Genomic DNA, 18,936 nt, shown 5'->3' on the forward strand with positions numbered 1-18,936 from the left:
GGAATTGCCCCACCCTTGCTGGTCCGGGCTAAGTAATGTGTTCGGGTTTGCTCTCGGGAACTTTTGTTCCCTGTAAGCTTTCCGTACAGCTTTGGAACGAGAGTGAGAATGGCGGCCTCCCAATCTCCACCCCGGAGGAGAGAACTCGGGGCCCCGCTCCTCAGTGAGCCCCCAGAGAAAAGCAGTCAGTCACTCCTGTCTCCCCAGTCTCTGGCCGCACTCTGTGCTCACCTGGCCTATGACCGGGCATTTCTATCTCTGGCACCCGACTCGGCTTGGAGTCTCCAAACCCAGCAGATCCCTGCGGTGCGCTTCCATGCCACTCCTCCCAGGGGAGGAAGGAGAGTCTCCCTGGATCTGCCGCTTGTTGGGTCCCTGCTGGAGGAGCAGTGGCCTGACTGTGCCGCGGGTCACGGTTTATGGCAACCCCGAGCTGAGACCCGCGCCTGGGCTCCGTCTCTGCAGCCGGCTTTCCCTCTCTGACACCTGGGAGCTCTGCCGCACTCAGGCACCCCCGGTCTTCCTGTGACCCTGAGGTTCCCGAGACCACACTGTCCCTCGAGGGTTCTACCCTCCGCTTAGCCACTGGAGTGATGTCCCTCAGCGGAGCCGACTTCTAAAAGTTCTGATTTTGTGCTCCGCTGCTCTATCACTTGCCAGAAGTGGCCAACAGGGGCCCCCTCCACCGCTGTCTATCCTCCCGAATATCACCTCGGATTCACTTCTCCGCACGTCCTACCTTCCAGAAAGTGGTCGCTTTTCTGTTCAGACAGTTGTTGCTGTTCTTTTCTTTGATCTCCTGTTGAGTTTGTAGGTGTTCAGAATGGTTTGATCCCTATCCAGCTGAATTCCTGGGACCAGATGAAATCCAGGTCTCCTACTCCTCCGCCATCTTTCTCCGCCCCCAATAGAATACTTTTTTCAAAGAAATTACGGTTTGTGTTTCTAATGTAATGACCCCAATATAAGTGAAATTTATATGTCAATTTGAGAACTATATTGAAGGGGCCTCATAAGTTATAACCAGTATATGTGGTGGCAAAGAAAATGAGAGAAAGTGACAATATTTTTTTTAAACTTATGTTTTTTTATGTGTATAGCTCAGTTGCAAAGAGAAGTCCTATTGTGGGTTGTGTATTTCCTAACTATCAAGGTAAAGTCAGTGAGGTGAAAGCTTTACATTACTATAATGTAATGCCTGTTTAATAACTTTATGTTCTTGAGTTGTCCAAATTGTTGATTTTTCTCTGCTATCATTATGGCTGTCTAGTACAGGAGTAATTGGCCTTGTAGTTAATTTTTCTTTACAAATTACAGATGCCACATATTGAAGCACTTTTGAAAAGAAAGTTATCAGAACAGGAAGAACTGAGGAAAAAACCTAGAAGATCATGTACTCTTCCAAACTATACTAAAGGCAGTGGAGATGTTTTGGGAAAGGTTTGTGTTTAAGCCTATTAAGAGGCAGTACATTTTATTATGTTGTTTTGTCTAAAATGTGTTAAAGTGACATTATAATAATAGTGTCAGTTTCTTTGTACTTTTTCATTTTTTCCCATAAATTACTTGTTCTCGTTACCATAATAGGGATTTGGCAGAATTTAAAACTGAAATGCATAATTCCGTAATTCTTATTTACTGTTGAGGGCTGTCGCAGAAATTAGCGTGTTTCAGTCCAAGGCTTGTTATCTGCTTATAGGTGCTTTCATGTTATATGACTTAATAGGTAGCCAAGACCTTTCCATGTGACTCAAACTTCAGTGAGACAACAAAAGAAAAAGTTTAGAATTTTGTTGAGTCTAATATTGTTAGAAAGTGAATTCTGGGATTTAAGCTCCTAGAACTTAAGAAAAAACAACAATAAACAAAAAACTTCCTGCATATTTACTGCCAAAAGAGTGCCATTCTTTCTTCTTTAATTCTTTGCCTCTTTGGTCTTCCCTTTTGTCAAATGAAATGTATTTTCATTTTTATCTTATGATTATTCAGTTTTGAACATTCTATTTTATAGAAAGTGTTTCTTTATTTTTTAAAGATTTTATTTATTTGACAGAGACACAGCGAGAGAGGGAATACAAGCAGGGGGAGTGGGAGAGGGAGAAGCAGGCTTCCCGCAGAGCAGGGAGCCTGATGCGGGGCTCGATCCCAGGATCCAGGGATCATGACCTGAGCCAAAGGCAGACGCTTAAGGGCTGAGCCACCCGGGCACCCCTCTATTTTTTTTTTTTTAAAGATTTTATTTACCTACTTGACATAGAGATAGCAAGCACGAGCAGAGGGAGGGGGAGAGGGAGAAGCAGGCTCCCTGCTGATCAGGGAGCCCAATGCGGGGCTTGATCCCAGAGTCCTAGGATCATGACCTGAGCTGAAGGCAAACTCTTAACCAACTGAGCCACCCTAGAAAGTGTTTCTTATAGGTGTCCTCAGCACCTTCAGTTTTTGATGATATTAAGATTTGTGGTATTATATGTATATGTGTTTTACTTGCTAAACTTTTCCATTTAATATGCATCTCCCCTTTCTGCTTTTACCTCTGTTTTAAAATTGAGGAAACTGAAACTGAGGTACAGAAAGATTTAAAAAAACTTGTTCAAGGTTACATAACAAGCGGGTAAATGGCAGAGCACAGACTCAAGCCCAGGCAGTCTGATTCCAAATCTGATTGTTAAATCGCTGTTCTTTATGCCTGTGTACATACTACTTTTACAACCACTGTATGAGTTTTTTATAGTGTTTCTAGTTTTTGCATGAGGATATTGAAATTCAGAGAACTTAATTGTCAATATATAGTTAGTAAGGGGCAGAACTTAGACGTAAACCAAGGTTTCCCTGACTCCAAAGTCCATTGTACTTTCTTTGTAAGTGGTTTCCTAACATCACAAGCCAACTACACAGTGAAAATAGAGGGTAATGGTTACTCCAAAAGTGTGTAACCATGTTTAATAGTAACCATGTTGCATTATTATTTAAACCCCGAATATGAAAATTGAAAAATTAAGGTGTAAATTTATAAGTTGGAAAACAAGATTCTGATTTATAATTTTTAAAATTGTTATTCCTCAGAACCAATTTAAAGAATTTACAGAAAGAAGCTGTCTTTATAGAAGAAGCAGTCCTATGATTTAAGCATATAGATAACTATAGTTAGCCTGCTTTTAGGTACTGACATCCCACATTCAGTGGTTATTTGATACAAAATTCTTAATAGGTAAGATTTCACCAAAGTATAAAATAAATTTTAGCAGAAGAAATATATTTTAAAGTCTTCCATTTTAATATTTCTCATACCTAAAAAATCTGGGGGAAACCTTTGAAGTCTCATTTTCTGTAGGCTCTCCTCTGTCCTCTCAGAATATGAGCCCTCTCCTAACCATCAAGAGAAAGTTTTCCACTCCCTTCAAATCATGCTTAATCTTCATTGATACTTCTTTAAAAAAATTCTTCCTGGTATTTATTCTAACTAGAATAAATAATTGTGGAATGTAGAAGGGACAAGAGGAGATTTTCACCTAGACTTTATAATGTGTTTTGTGTTTATTTTTATAATTGTGAATACCTCAGTTAACTTGGATGTTTTAGTCTTGCCCTCCTTAATTCCAAATACCTTGAAATTCCATCTGTATTTCTTTAAGTGCTATTCATCTCCTATCCCTGAGGAAAAATTCATAACATCCATGAAAAATGGCTAGGGTAGGCTCAAAACTGAAAAAGTAGTTAAAGCTTGAATGAACAGAACATTGTATATGGTACACAAGTAAAAATATTGAGCTCATGTCTCCTTTCGGAAAAGAAAATATTGTATATATACTTTGTATCACCTGAAAGTTTAAGGAGAAAGTGTAATGTTGAGCCTTCCACTCATAGCTTTACTTAGATATAATTACCCCATGGGCCGCCTGGATGGCTCAGTTGGTTAAGCATCCGACTCTTGATTTCAGCTCAGGTCTTGATCTGGGGGTTGTGAGATAGAGCCCATGTTGGGCTCAGTGGGAAGTCTGCTTGGGATTCTCTCTTTCCTTCCACCCCCTCCCCCCATGCGCTCTCTCTCTCTCTCAAAATAAATATTTTTTTTAAAAATTACCCCATTTATAAGATTAGAGTACTTGTGAACAACCACAAAAGGGATCCCTGTCTTAGCACTTGTGGTCACACGTAGAATGAGATCACTCACTTTGATTTGCCTCTTCTAATACTTCCTCTGTTTGCTGGAACATGTTTTTCTTTTTCTTTTTTTTTTTTTTTAAAGATTTTATTTATTTATTTGAGAGAGAGAATGAGAGAGAGAGCAGGAGAGGGGGGAGGGTCAGAGGGAGAAGCAGACTCCCTGCCGAGCAGGGAGCCCGATGCGGGACTCGATCCTGGGACTCCAGGATCATGACCTGAGCCGAAGGCAGTCGCTTAACCAACTGAGCCACCCAGGCGCCCCTGGAACATGTTTTTCATCTTCATTTACATGTAGTAGTTTCTTTGCTTGTCTCTCTTCTTATCTTTATTCCACTAACAAAGCATTGGAATACAAGAGTAGACATTGTGATGTTTCCAACAGTGACACATTTTCATCGCTAGGGCAGGTTTTTGCAGCCTGGTCAGTTAAGAATAAAGGATAGACAGTTCAGGAGGAAAGGAGAATGTTTTGTGGACCATTTGTTTTTGTGTGTGTGTGGCAGTTTTAAGTTAATAGTTTTTAAAATCAGTACTTTTTAATGGAAACAACTTGACCAACAATCTGTCACAGAATTTTGAGACCCATTAAAACAAAAGTTTGATGAGAAAAAAAAAAAGTAAAGGATAGATGTGACTATACCAGTGTAGTGAATGAGCTTTTGAAATTGGCCTCAAAATTTCAATCTTGTTAGACTTTGAGCAAGAATGCTTGGACTAAAGTATTTGTAAATAGGAGAGGGGCTACTTACCCTAAGTTCCAGTGTGTTCTTATAAGCAGAAGAAATGATTCTTATTTGTGATGTTTAGATTTGTTTTTGAAAGAAATACTATAATATTGGAGTAAGATATCTACTTAGAAAGGTATGATATGTAACTATATTTTTAATTGAATCTTAATCTTCATCTATTGTATGTGTATATTATTTAAATGTATTTTATGATTACTTTATCAGTTAAGACATATCTCAATAGTAGAGCTATCAACTGTGAAAAATGTACATCATTAATTAGCTGATAACATTCTAAGTATTTTTACTTGCTCATTTCCAAAATTTATAGGAGTTTAATTTGTAGATGAGTTTTTCCAAAATTTAATAGCAGAATAGATATTTAATATTCAAACCAGTAAGTTTTTGTAGCTTGAGAATTTTTTGTTAATTCATGTGAGTATTTCAGAAAAGGTTTTGCTGTTTAGATGTGGGCTTTTAAAATACTTAATAGCAAATTTTTATACATTTAAAAGTTTTTTACTTGATTTTTAAAAATGGCTTATAGATTGCACACCTGGCACAAATTGAAGATGATAGAGCTGCAATGGTTATTTCTTGGCATCTGGCAAGTGACATGGACTGTGTTGTCACCCTGACCACTGATGCTGCACGTCGTATCTATGATGAAACTCAAGGTCGTCAGCAGGTGTTGCCCCTGGATTCTATTTATAAGAAGACTCTTCCAGATTGGAAAAGGTTAGAAAAAAAGTGGGAGTAATGACTTTTTCTGAAATACCTTCTTCTTTTTTTAAAAAATTTATTTTTTATTACATTCAGTTAGCCACTATATAGTACGTCATTAGTTTTTGATGTAGTGTTCAGTGATTCGTTAGTTGCGTATAACACCCAGTGCTCATCACAACACGTGCCCTTCTTAATACCCATCACCACCCCACCAGGTGGGGTCCCCCCACCCCCCCTTCCTTCTGTAACCCTCAGTTTGTTTCCCGGAGTCCAGAGTCTCTCATGGTTTGTCTCCCTCTCTGATTTCTTCCCATTCAGTTTTCCCTCCCTTTCATTCTATTGCTTATGTTCCACGTATGAGTGAAACCATATGATAATTGTCTTTCTCTGCTTGACTTATTTCACTTGGCATAATTCCCTCCAGTTCCATCCACGTCAATGCAAATGGTGTGTATTCATCCTTTCTGATGGCTAATATTCCATTGTATATATATACCACTTCTTCTTTATCCATTCATCTGTTGAAGGGCATCTCGGCTCCTTCCACAGTTTGGCTATTGTGGACATTGCTGCTACCAACACTGGGGGACACGTGCCCCTTCTTTTCACTACATCTGTATCTTTGGGATAAATACCCAGGAGTACAATTGCTGGGTCATAGGGTAATTCTATTTTCAACATCTTGAGGAACCTCCATACTGTTTTCCAGAGTGGCTGTACCAACTTGCATTCCCACCAACAGTGTAAGAGGGTTCCCCTTTCTCCACATCCTCGCTGACATTTGTTGTTTCCTGTTTTGTTAATTTTTGCCATTCTTACTGTTGTAAGGTGGTATCTCATTGTGGTTTTGATTTGTATTTCCCTGATGACTAGTGATGTTGAGCATTTTTTCCTGTGTCTGGTAGCCATTTGTATGTCTTCTGTTAACGAAGTGCTTAATTTTAAAATGGTTTCTATAAAAGATGCCGAAAACAAACTGAGCAGTGACTCAAATTATCTAGATTATTTTTATTTTCGTTACAAATGTGTATACTTCATTAAGGTGGGTATTGCAGTGTATTTACTCATATATGCTGGCCATGTTTAATTTGCCAAGTAAATGTTATTTGTATATAAGTTACACAGGCATGTACAAACCCAAAGCAAATTTTTGGCTTTTACAATAGAAAGGATGTCAATATCATTGATGAAATATGAAACTCTCTTATTTGGAGTAAGTGTATAGATGCACGTGTTTTGTCCTGTTTATGTCCTGTGAAGATAAGCAGTCATTATTTAGGTAGAGAAAGTCTCTGTTGTAACTGCCAGTAGCGAAGTTGAAATGTAAGAGACTATCTAGTTAGAATGTTTTATTATTTTAATATAAATCTGGTTTCTTTAATTCCTCATTTACTTTTTAAAACGTTTTTAGGGAATAACCATGCAAACCAATCAGGCATTTTTTATCTAAATTTAGAAATATTTTATGTGTAGTCTCATTTTGACCTTAAAAGACTGAAAGGAAATGGTAACAAAACAAAAAAGATAAAATGTAGAACAGTATTGATAATTTTCTCAGATTCCTAAATAGAGCTTTACAGTTGGGTAGGAATAGGGACTTAAGGAGAATAAGAACTCTAATATATTAAAGAGTCTACTGTGTTATTAAACTAACATGTATTTCATTTTGTAATCTAAAAATAGTTTGAGGAAACAACCAGAATTTGAACTCGAATCTGTCTGCTTCTAAAATCTCCCACTCTGCTACTGCTCAGTACCCATTTTAAACAACATGGGAAAACCAGTCAGATCATAATTCCTGTGTTCATTAAGGGTAATACTTTTGGTGTGAATAATTTTTCCCTTTAGGAGGGCTTCTTTTATCAGCAGAATCCATTAAAACCAAGTTAAAAATCTTTGATTTAGGGAAAGTATGGATTTGGTATTTAGTGCTAATGTTTGCACTGGAAACTAGTTATCCTCTCTGTTCCTGGTATTGTGGCTCTTACTGGGATTGAGTTACCTAGCTCCTAGACCCACCCCTACCCTCCAGCACTCCTACTTTCAAGAAGATGTGCAAAAAGCTCTGCCACGTGGAAGGGAGAGGTCCTGACACACTAGTCAGCCTCCACCTCTTGAATCCCATTGTTTTCTCTGGCTTCAGTTGTCATTCTGTACTCTGTGGGAAGGGACACAGAGCCAGAGTACCTGATCTACCTCCCTTACATGGATCTCTGTCTTGGGCCTTGCCTCTTCCCCTGTCTATGCTAGGGTCACTCTCCACATGAGATAGTCATTTTACTGGCATCCCCATTTAGGGCCAGCTTTAGAGGCTGCTTTTTCCCTTGTCAGACTCAACAGCAATTAGTTTATATTGATTTTAGTAGAACAGATAAAACTAAGTAGGTATTCTTATATAGTAAATATTCTCATTTCTAAGGAAATTTAGTAGTGTCACTTATGGATGGGGAATTGATTTAAATGATCGCAATAATGATAAGCAATATATACATGTTTTTTATATTGTTTTTTTAATTAAAAATACATACTTGTTTTAATATATTTTTTAAATTTCTTTTCATTCAGACCTCTACCTCATTACCGAAATGGAAGATTGTATTTTAAACCCATTGGAGATCCAGTCTTTGCCCGAGATTTGTTAACATTTCCAGATAATGTAGAACATTGTGAAACAGGTAAAGGAAATTATGGTGACTTTTTAATACAGATGCTACACTTATGATCCAGATATACAAATTACTGGTTATGGAAATTTATGTTCTTACTTATTTTATAAGTTATAGTTTTATTGATATTTTAATCTCTTTTTTCTTGTTAAAGTGTTGAAATAAAATTCTAACGTTACCATTCTTTCTAAGAAAATTTTGTAATGTGTTAATATTTTAATATGACCAAAGAAGATGTCATAATTTTTAAAATTTATTGAATTTTTTAGTATTTGGTATGCTGTTAGGAGACACCATTATTTTGGATAATTTGGATGCTGCCAATCATTATAGAAAAGAGGTATGTATTTGAATTTTTTTTAATTTGTAGCTCTAATTTTAATGTGTATTTTTAAAGTTTAACATATTTTTAAAGTTTAAAAGCCCTATTAGAAATAATTTTATAATATTCAGATGGCTAACCTTGTCAAACCAATTTAAATCCTACAAATTGATAAGCAATATAAAATTGGGCACAATATGTGAATGTATGGGCCAAGAAATTCAAATGAGACATGTTTTTGGGATTTGAAATTGTCTAAAACTCAAGGCCAGTATCTACTCTTGACAATGGTATTGGAAAAAGTATTCTCAGATAATGTTGTGGAAATGTAATTTGGTGTAACTCTTATTTATTAGTTGTTAGGGCTGCTGTGACAAAGTGCCAGAGACTAAGTAGCTTAAACAATAGAAATTGATGGCCTCACAGTTCCAGAGGCTTGAAATCCAAATTCAAGGTGTGGGCAGGGTTGATTCTTTATGAGGGCTGTGAGGCAAGGATTTATCCCAGGCCTCTCTCCTTGGTTTGTGGATGGTCATCTTCTCCCTGTGTCTGTTCACATCTATGCCTGTTTGTGTCCCCTTCTTACAAAGATACCACTCGTTAGGTTAGGGCCTAACGTTATGACCTCATTTTAACTTGATTACTTCTGTAAAGACACTATCTTTAAGTAAGGTCATATTTGGAGGAACTGAGGGGTTAGGACTTCAACATAGGAATTTTGAGGGACAAAATTCAACCCGTAACACCTTTGAAGGGCAGTTTGCAATATAAATGTTTCAGTTATCCATTGCTACCTGGCAAACACTGCAAAAGTTACTGGCATTAAACAATAACAACATACTAGTTCTCAGGTCTCTGTGGGTGTCTCCAAGTAATGTTAGCTAGTTGCAGTGTTGGCTCGTTACACTTGGGATGGTGGGAGCTCCAGAGTGCCTCACTCACACAGCTGGTGGTTGGTACTGGTTACTTGTTGGGAATTCAGCCGTGTCTGGCCAGAGGCTCATCTGGCACTGTCTTCTGAGGTTACTGTTCTCACACACATCCTCTCCCCAGGGTGCTGTGAATAATGCCTAAGAGAATCTAGGAAGCAGTGCCTTAAATCTGAGGTCTTAACAAAGAGACATCCTTGACTTCATTTTGACTCTTAGGATCATTTTACTGGCTGGGCAGTGGGTTTTATCTTAGTTCTGAGGCTCTCCATTTCTTTTTCAAGAGCATTGTGGTTACTGAACAGGCTGGAGATGAAAATCACCTCACACATCCGGATTAGAAATATTTCCTCAAAATTATTTTTATTTCCTTATTTCCTTTATTATTATTAATTTCCTTAAAATCAGTTCCTACTCTTTATCTCCCACTCATACTGACAGTTGATAATGGCTGCTGGCTAGGCACTAAGTTGGAGCTGTAAGCTGGCAGACTTAGATCTCTCCATGTGAGTCTCTACTTGTAACTGCTCAGGCTTTTTCAAATGGCATCTGGGTTTTAAGAAGGGGTGTTCCAAACAGTTAAGACAGAAGCTGCAGGTCTCTCAAGTCCCAGCCGCGGAAAGTACATTTCATAGGTCAGTCTGGCCACTCCAGATCCGAGGAATACGTGGAGAGGTGGGAATAGACTCTCTCTTCCCCATGGGAGAAGGAGCAAAGAATTTGCAGCCATCTCTATACCATCACCATGTATTGAAATAATTTATGTGACAGACACACTGCCACAAGTGTGTGAAGATACGTTGTAAGAATATCAGAGTATTAAAAGAATTTATAATGGGTAACTTTGGAAACAGTCTTAAATGTCCATCATTTAGGATTGGACAACTCCATTATAGTAATTTATACAGTAGAGTATATGTTGCTGTTAAAAAGAGTATAATAAATTTCCGTGTCCTAACAAGGAAGGTGTACAAAATACATTTTGTTGAAAAGTTGAAAAATTATGTATAAGATGATGCCTTTTAAAAAAATATAAGCTTATGGTGGGGAGGGGATGGGCAAAATGGGTGAAAAAGAGTGGGAGATACACACTTGCAGTTGTGGAATGAATAAATCATGGGAATAAAAGACACAGCGTAGGAAATATAGTCAATTATACTATGATAGCGATATATGGCGACAGATAGTAGCTACACTTGTGGTGAGCATAGTATAACCTATAGAGATGTGGAATCACTATGTTGTATACCAGAAACTAATGTAACATTGTGTGTCACCTATAAAATTTTTAATTTAAAAATATATGAGTTTTTATGTACTTTAAACAAACTGGAAGAATATGTTGTATACTGTTGGATATACTTAGGGTTATCACTTCTGTATTACTTATAAAAAAAATCTCTGAAGGAAGGCCTTTCAGAGGGCTGTTCTAGAGATTGAATAAAATAATACATATAAAGCATTAAGCAGAGAGCCTGGAATATGGTCAAATTTCAGTAAAGGAAAGTTCTCTTTGTATCTGAGATCCAGGGGTCTTGAATTCTTTAATACACAACAAGTATAACATTTAATAAGTATAGTATTAGGAGCTTAGAATTACCAGGTGATAAACATGTTGAAAAACATTATAGGCTTGCAAATTACTGTAACTGAAAATGAGTAAGAATGTTTGCGGTTATGTAAGAGAAGACAGAGGCCAGTTTAAAATATGAGCCAGTATCTATAAATAGTGTATTCTAGAATCATGGATACCTTAGAGATAATATATTCTCACTTTCCAAGTGAGAAACTTTAAGCTCAAAACAAATAATGGATCTGTACCAAATCACACCAACTTATGGTGGAACTAGAACTGTCAGAGAAGTTTTTCTTTGGAGCCACTTAAGAAGAAATAAATGTGCCCTGATTTAGGAGAGCTTAATTAGTGAGATTATTGAAAATTATACAACTAATTGAGGAATAGTATTTGGCATCTTCATGAATGTTTCCGTGAGAACCTAACAATGGCTGTAATATACTATACCAGAAAACAGTTGTCGATGGAGAAGCTACTGTATTCTGGTAGTGATTGGCATATTTATATGTCCTGAATTATGGAGTAGAAACCATACCCATTAAGTGTCATGACAACATGGAATCTATTAGGAGAAGATGAAAAACTTACTAGTGAGGATAGAATTAACAAATTGGATAATAACTAGAAGATTCTACTTAGTTCAGTCAATATTTGGACACTTGACTGAGACACAGTGGATGCTGTTTCATGTTGAACAACTGGCTCTCTGGTGAGTGGGGTGATGGGACCTTGATTTGTAGCTTTTGCCCATGGTGTAAGTCCTCATCACAGCTGATTTCCAGTGCCTATGTGCAGCCATTGAATGAGGTGTTCAGGAGAGTTGGCTCTCATGACCCAGTAAATGCTGGCTCCAGCACACTATCAGGCACAGTACTAGGCTCTGAGGGTTATACAGAGATGGACTAGACAACGCAGAGGAAATTCATGTAGAGATGAGCTAAAAGGCTATTTCTGGCTATATATCATTATGATATGTATCTTAATATTTGAACTGGCAAAAAGGTAAGGTTTCTAAGTGATGGTAGAACTCAGAGAGGTAAGTAGAACACGAAAGCCAGGTTTTAGAGAACAGTTGTCAAACTAATTGAAATTGATCATTAGTTTTCATTTCTTTGAGGGCTCAGAAGGTAAGAGATAAAACCCAGGGCTTTAACCAGAGTGGGGAATCTGATAAAAGATCCCTTTCCCAATAAACTGGATCCCCTAAAGGGCTAAACTTTAGTGTAAGTTGAACAAAAAACCTGCCATTTCCATTTCAACTCCCAAGTGCCTCTGGAGACTGCAAGAAAATTACCTCTCTTGAATGTTGGCACTAGGTAGAAAAGGAAAAAAAAAAATCAAACTCTTTTCCTAGAGCATTCATCAGTATCAGTAAATTGGCCTTTGTTTGCAACCTACATTCATAGTACTTGGGTGGTCTGAAAAATTTCAAGGTAAACATTTGGTTTCACATGATGCTAGACTGGTAGTGTCCTTAGATACCTGATTGGAGGAAACACAGATTATCTCTGGAAGAATTCACCTTTATCTTAGACCTGAAATAATTTCCATATTGAGCATAAGAGCAAATATTTTTAAGTATGTTTATATAATTCAAGAAAAGTGTTGAAAATTAGAAAAGAGCAAGTTTACTTGAAAAGATAAATAGAGCTTCTAAAACTAGAAAATATACATTAAAAAAAAAATAAGATGCTCTCTGGGAAGGTTAAATAGCTTAAGAGAGAATTCGTGAATTGGAAGGTAGATCAGAACAATTGTCCAGACTGCAGCCCAGAGAGAGGGAAAGTAAGAAAAGGAGGTGGTTAAGAGTCCTGAAGGACAGAATGTGAAAATCTCAAATACAAAATAAAAGTCTAATCAAAGTGCCAGAGTGGAGGGAGAAAAGGATCATAAGGCAGTATCTGAAGAATCTAATAGGTGAAAACTTTTTAGAATTGATGAAAAGACACCAATCCATAGCTTTAAAAAAGAAGTGTAGGGGCACCTGGATGGCTTAGGCAGTTAAGTTGCCAACTCTTGATTTCAGCTCAGGTCATGATCTCAGGGCTCATGGGATCGAGCCCCACATCGGGCTCCACAGTCAGCATGGAGTCTGCTTGAGGATTCTCTCCCTCGGTTCCTCCCCGCCCTCGCTCACTCTCGCACTCTCTCTCTCTAAAATAAATGAATAAATCTCTTTTAAAAATAAATAAGAATGTAATAGAGTATATGTGACAAAAGGCTGGTACAGTATTTGTTCCTCATAATTCGTGCAGGAAATACTGATTGCTTTGCTTCCTAAGTTTAGAATCAAGTCTTGTAATTCCACCAGTTAAGTACTTTTCTAAAGCTTTTCTGAGAAAAGGCTTTCATGGTATCCCCTTGTAACATTGTTTTTGGTAGTGTTTGTTAGTGTTTTCTCTTCCTAAATACTTCATATTTATACTGCTTCAACCTGTTAACTCCTCAGTTTATTTTACTCCCCTTAGTCCCCACAGCACTTTTGAATAGGTATTCCTAGAGCTGAAGAACTTTTGCTCACTCACTGAATTTGCAAAAGCTATTACCTTTTTTGTCCTAATTGAGTGCTTAGAGGGTTAGAACCATAAGATTGAAGGATACTTTGAGAGTTGAAACTGTCCATTAAAGTAATATTCGCAGAATTGTTGTAGAAGGGAGCCAAACTCTCCTTTTTACTGGAGGCGTGTAACTCATATTGTCAGTCTGTTAACAAGAGAATGGACAAGTCTGTAAATTAATTTGAGTATGTATGTTATTTAAGATGGTATTAAATCCTTAAAAACATTGCCTGAGTCTTGATGAATGGATAGTACATGACTCCAGTTTGTATTTTTAATGTTCACTTTTAGAAAACATGTAAATCCAAACCAAAACTAAAAAAGTAAAGATGTGATTGTTTGTAGTAAAACAAAATTATAGTAAAACAAAAAGATTGATTTCACCAAAGAGTTCACCACAGATTTTCTTCAAATAGGCATCTTACTGCATTTAAATTTTCTTTTTAAGATTTTTTTTATTTTTAAGTAATCTCTATACCCAACATGGGGCTCAAACTTAGAACTGCGAGATCAGGAGTCCCACGCTTTAGTGACTGAGCTAGCCAGGAACCCCTGCATTTAAATTTTTTAAAAAGTATCCACTTCAGTGGGAAACCATTTGTAAAAGTACCTCTGAAATTATATTAAAAGAATAAATACTAGTCATGATTTTATTACATTTTTTCATTTACTACTGTTACTTTTTCATTTCTAAAAATAAAATTTAATATTTTTTAAAATTCAGAGACTAACCCCAATATTAGATTGATTAGGTATTTTTACATATTAAATTATGTTCTTCAATCATTTAATGTATGTGTTCTATTTCATTGTGTGGATGTATCCTAATTTATGTAACTTGTTGAGACTTGCAACATTCATAGCTTTTATTAAAACAGTGTTTTAGTGCACATTGTTCACATCTGTGATTTTTCTTCAGAATAAATTCTTAGAAGTGAATTGCTGGGCCATGCAAAACGTTAAGCTTTTTAATACTTACTACATTTCCTTTGAGATGTGCTGTCCCAGAATAGATTAGTACAAGAAGACCTTTCTCCCTAGCTCTCCCAACTTTCAGTGTGGTGTGTGTTAACATTTTGAGTAGTGAAAAGATCTTACTTGAATTCCACTTCTCTCATTTTACATTTTATTTTTGTCTGTTTCCTAGACTTTTTTTGAAAGACCGTTCTTAAAGATCATGAAATAGTAAATCCAATGTCTTTCTTTTATTCTCTTAACTTTTCTGAAGCGTCTAATTCTTCACTAACCCTTCCTACTTCCCATTCCATGACTTAGGCTTTACTACATAATTCTAGTCCTCCCAAATCTGACATTACTAGCTCTTTTTCTTCCCATAGTTGAAATTATAGTATTATCCTCTAAAGATTCAGCCCTGTGCTTTTCCATCTGTATTCTTCAGCCTCGTATTCTCTTTTTGCTTTCCTTTGGTCATCTGGAAAACTTGTATCTAATAGAAGGAAACTGAGATAGTGATGCTGCGTTGATACTGCTGTGGTTTTCAGAGCACGGAGCTCTCTGGCTTCTCTCTTCCTTCCTCTTATCAATTAAGCCATCAGTTTGACTGTTTCCTTTTGCATCGTCACTATTCCAGTTTAGGCTGACACTTAAGTAACCTAATTCATCTCGCTGCCTCTGGGTTTTTACCCCAGTTCATCTTATATTTCACTAGCTTATTTTGTGAAAATACTAGCATGATCATGTCATTTCTAATCTCAGAACCCTTAAGTGATTTCCCCTTTCTTAGAACAACTGAGATACATTTTATAGGCTCACTAATCAATATTCATTTGCTTACAATAGGTTGTTAAAATTACACACTGTCCTACACTGCTCACCAGAGATGGAGATCGCATTCGAAGTAACGGAAAGTTTGGGGGCCTTCAGAATAAAGCTCCTCCAATGGATAAACTTCGGGGAATGGTATTTGGAGCTCCAATACCAAAACAGTGCCTGGTCTTAGGGGAACAAATAGGTAGGTTGAATAACTAATTAAATAACAATTTCTCATTTGATTTCAGGCCTTTGTCTGGGGCTTGTGTATTGATACTCTAACATGAAAAATTAACCAGTAAAAATATGAATACAATGTTTTTGTCCAGTACTTTCAACTTTCTTATATCAGGTAGTTTTGAATTATATAGAAGGTAGGTTTTCCTTCTTTTTCATTCTTCTTATCTTGAAATAAAAAAACTGTCCTTATTGAATAGATTAGTATTTCATCACATCATCATATTCTTTTTATATTAAAATTGTAACTATCTAGATTACAACTAAACTTTAATTTTAGAGTGCATGACATGACATCGTTCCCCCATTTTCCCTTCTGCAGGCCTGTCCCCTTGTTTCTAGGCAGCCAATATAATTGCCTCTCCATCTGTGCTCTGAAGTGCATATACGTTACAGTAGGTCCCCTACAGGCTATAACTTAAGAGTCTGTTTGCTCTTACTTTTATATAGTTCTAATATACTTGGGTATCTACTTTTGTAGCAAGAAAGTAGTTTGTTGTCATTGTTAACTTTAAAAAATTTTTTGACTACTCTAAGCACCTCTTAAAAGTAGAATCATACAGTATTTGTCCTTTTGTGACTGGCTTATTTCACTGGGCATAATGGCATATGTCAGAATTTCCTTTCTATTTAGGCTGAATAATATTCTCTTGTATCTGTATATCATATTTTCTTAACTTTTATTAAAGTATAATATACAGGGGCGCCTGGGTGGCTCAGTTGGTTAAGCGACTGCCTTCGGCTCAGGTCATGATCCTGGAGTCCCGGGATCGAGTCCCGCATCGGGCTCCCTGCTCAGTGGGGAGTCTGCTTCTCCCTCTGACCCTCCTCCCTCTCATGCTCTGTCTCTCATTCTCTCTCCCTCAAATAAATAAATAAATAAATAAATCTTTAAAAAAAAAAAAAGGTATAATATACATAGAGAAAAGAGTACATAAAGAGCTTGGTAGATTTTCACAAAATAAGCACTGCCCCTGTATTAAGGAATAGAACATGATCGACCCTGCAGAAAGTCTCTCATGCACTCTTCCAGTCCCTGCCCAATCCCCTCTTGAAAGCATAATTTCCTTGACTTAAAACAGCATGTCTGTTTTCATACCTTATGTAAATGGAATCATGCAATGCATACTTTTTTGTGTATCTGACTTTGTTCATGCAACACTGTGTATATAGTTGTTCGTTTTCATGGCAGGATAATATTCCATCGTATAAATATACTGTAGTTTATTTCTTTATTCTACTGTTTAAGGAACTTGGATTGTGTTCGGCTTGGGATTATTACTTCAGCCACCAGCAATATTTAAAGTAATAGTTGGGAAAGATGTTGGAAGAAGGTTGTTTTGTGTTCTTTTATGATATGGTCAGTCAGTTGCAGCTGTAAGAGGAGACCCAGGAGAGAGGCTCAGAAAAACAAAGTGTAGTATACTTACAGGTCTTAGAGACAGGAGGCATACCACACCACTCAGGGCCACATGGAAAAAGAACAAATGTGGTGAGGAGGCAGAAGATAAGAGCAAGGAGAGTGCTTAGACCATAGCCTTTATTGAGGTTTCCATAGGAAAGGCAAGGCATGACAGGCAAACAGCTTAGGATTGACTAGTTTGAATAATTTCAGTGGGCTTTGGGCTTATAGGTATGGGCTCTAGGCAAAGGATGATGTTTAAGACAAAGGAATACTGCTTCTTGGGGTGCACAAACCAGATAGAAGACGTTTGGCTCTGGATTGGTTAGTTTGCATGCTGTCTGATTGGCTAGCCCCATAAGGGGCAGCCTTTACCCAGCCAGAAAGGTTTTAAGATGTCAAAACATCATAATATACAGAAAATTAAAATTGTATATGATATAAAGGCTCATACTTCTGCTTATGATGGCAGTGAATGCATACAAAAATCTCTGTAGACCATAAGTGAACATCTAAACAAACTGATTATAAAAAATCAGAAAAAACAATTCACTTAGGGCTAGTGAATCAACATAAAAAGCCTCAACCCATATCAGTCTAGCACTACAGTTTATGGCAGTGGTTCCCAAGCCAAAAAGAATTACCTGTGGAACTTTAAAAATGCACAGCTGTCATACTGACAATTTGCAATTTCCCTGGGCATCTGAATGTTAGTATAGCAGTGTGAAGTATTATCTATAGATCTTTGGGAAGAAAACATTTAATAAAAGATTTTTGTGCCCTTGTTGGGTTATCAAATATGTAATGTTAAGAAATAATGCAAGGATTTCAAAAATAAAGCAGTTACATATCCTTCCTGGTAAATATCTTCAAAAATACTCTATACATGCAGACTAATGATTCAGCATTAAGAACTCATTCATTAGGGGCACCTGGGTGGCTCAGTTGGTGGAGCATCCAACTCTTGATATCTGCTCAGGTCATGATCTTAGGGTCCTGAGATTGAACCCCTAAATTGGGCTCTGTACGCAGCAGGGAGTCTGCTTGGGATTCTTTCCCTCTGACCCTCCCCCAGTGCATGCACAGTCTCTCTCTCTCAGATCTTTTTCAAAAACCTCAAATATTGGGGCACCTGGGTGGTTCAGTCATTAAGCATCTCCCTTTGGCTTAGGTCATGATCCCGGGGTCCTGGGATCGAGCCCCGCATTGGGCTCCCTGCTCGGCGGGAAGCCTGCTTCTCCCTCTCCCACTCCCCCTGCTTGTGTTCCCTCTCTCGCTGTGTCTCTCTCTGTCAAGTGAATAAAATCTTTAAAAAAAAAAAAAAAAAACCTCAAATATTAAACTATTTAAAAAATTAAATGAGATCATTCAAGATTATTGAAATGTATAAAATACTTTTGGTTGTAAGCAGTAGCAACCAGCCCTGACCACTTTAAGCAAAACAGGAATGTACTGGCAGAAAATTGGGAGAAATCACAGATTCAAAGATTGGAAACAGCCAAAACAAAATCAAGGATAATTCTGTGACATTCAGCAACCTTGAGTTCCTTGCACCGAGACTTCAGTTTGCATTTTTTAACATGCTCAGACTCTACAACTCCTAGGAGAGGGAAATTCCCTCCTTAGTCAGCTGGCCATAGTAAAGATCAGATAGAAGAGAGCTTTGAGAAACCTTTCTTGCATATCATGGGATTGGTTGCAGAGAAAAAGCAATTTTAAACTAGACTATCACCACAAAAATTGTCTACTATTAACACAATTAAAAGCATAGTGTCTTCTAAGTAATTATTCCTACAGTGTTTTGCATTACAGTATTTGATATGAGATACCAGCAAAAAATCAGAGCATAAGATGAAAA

At 37.2% G+C, this 18,936-nt stretch overlaps 1 protein-coding gene and 1 long non-coding RNA gene across 2 annotated transcripts in view; both read left to right on the forward strand.

Moving 5' to 3' along the window:
* Positions 1-18,936, forward strand: part of SMCHD1 (structural maintenance of chromosomes flexible hinge domain containing 1) — a 125,506-nt gene that overhangs the window by 89,469 nt on the left and 17,101 nt on the right. Inside the window, exons 35-40 of the mRNA XM_081802545.1 lie at positions 1,101-1,191; positions 1,294-1,440; positions 5,440-5,630; positions 8,184-8,293; positions 8,554-8,624; positions 15,470-15,641. Of these exons, the coding sequence (XP_081658671.1) occupies positions 1,101-1,191; positions 1,294-1,440; positions 5,440-5,630; positions 8,184-8,293; positions 8,554-8,624; positions 15,470-15,641 (782 nt within the window). The remainder of the gene's footprint in view (positions 1-1,100; positions 1,192-1,293; positions 1,441-5,439; positions 5,631-8,183; positions 8,294-8,553; positions 8,625-15,469; positions 15,642-18,936) is intronic.
* Positions 15,653-18,179, forward strand: LOC145716789 (uncharacterized). Its single transcript, XR_014139682.1, has 2 exons — positions 15,653-16,364; positions 16,584-18,179. It is a non-coding gene; the product is annotated as an uncharacterized LOC145716789 (long non-coding RNA).

This window comes from Leptonychotes weddellii, chromosome 13 (assembly GCF_054177405.1).
Source record: "Leptonychotes weddellii isolate Sample4059 chromosome 13, ASM5417740v2, whole genome shotgun sequence".
Lineage (NCBI taxonomy): Eukaryota > Metazoa > Chordata > Mammalia > Carnivora > Phocidae > Leptonychotes > Leptonychotes weddellii.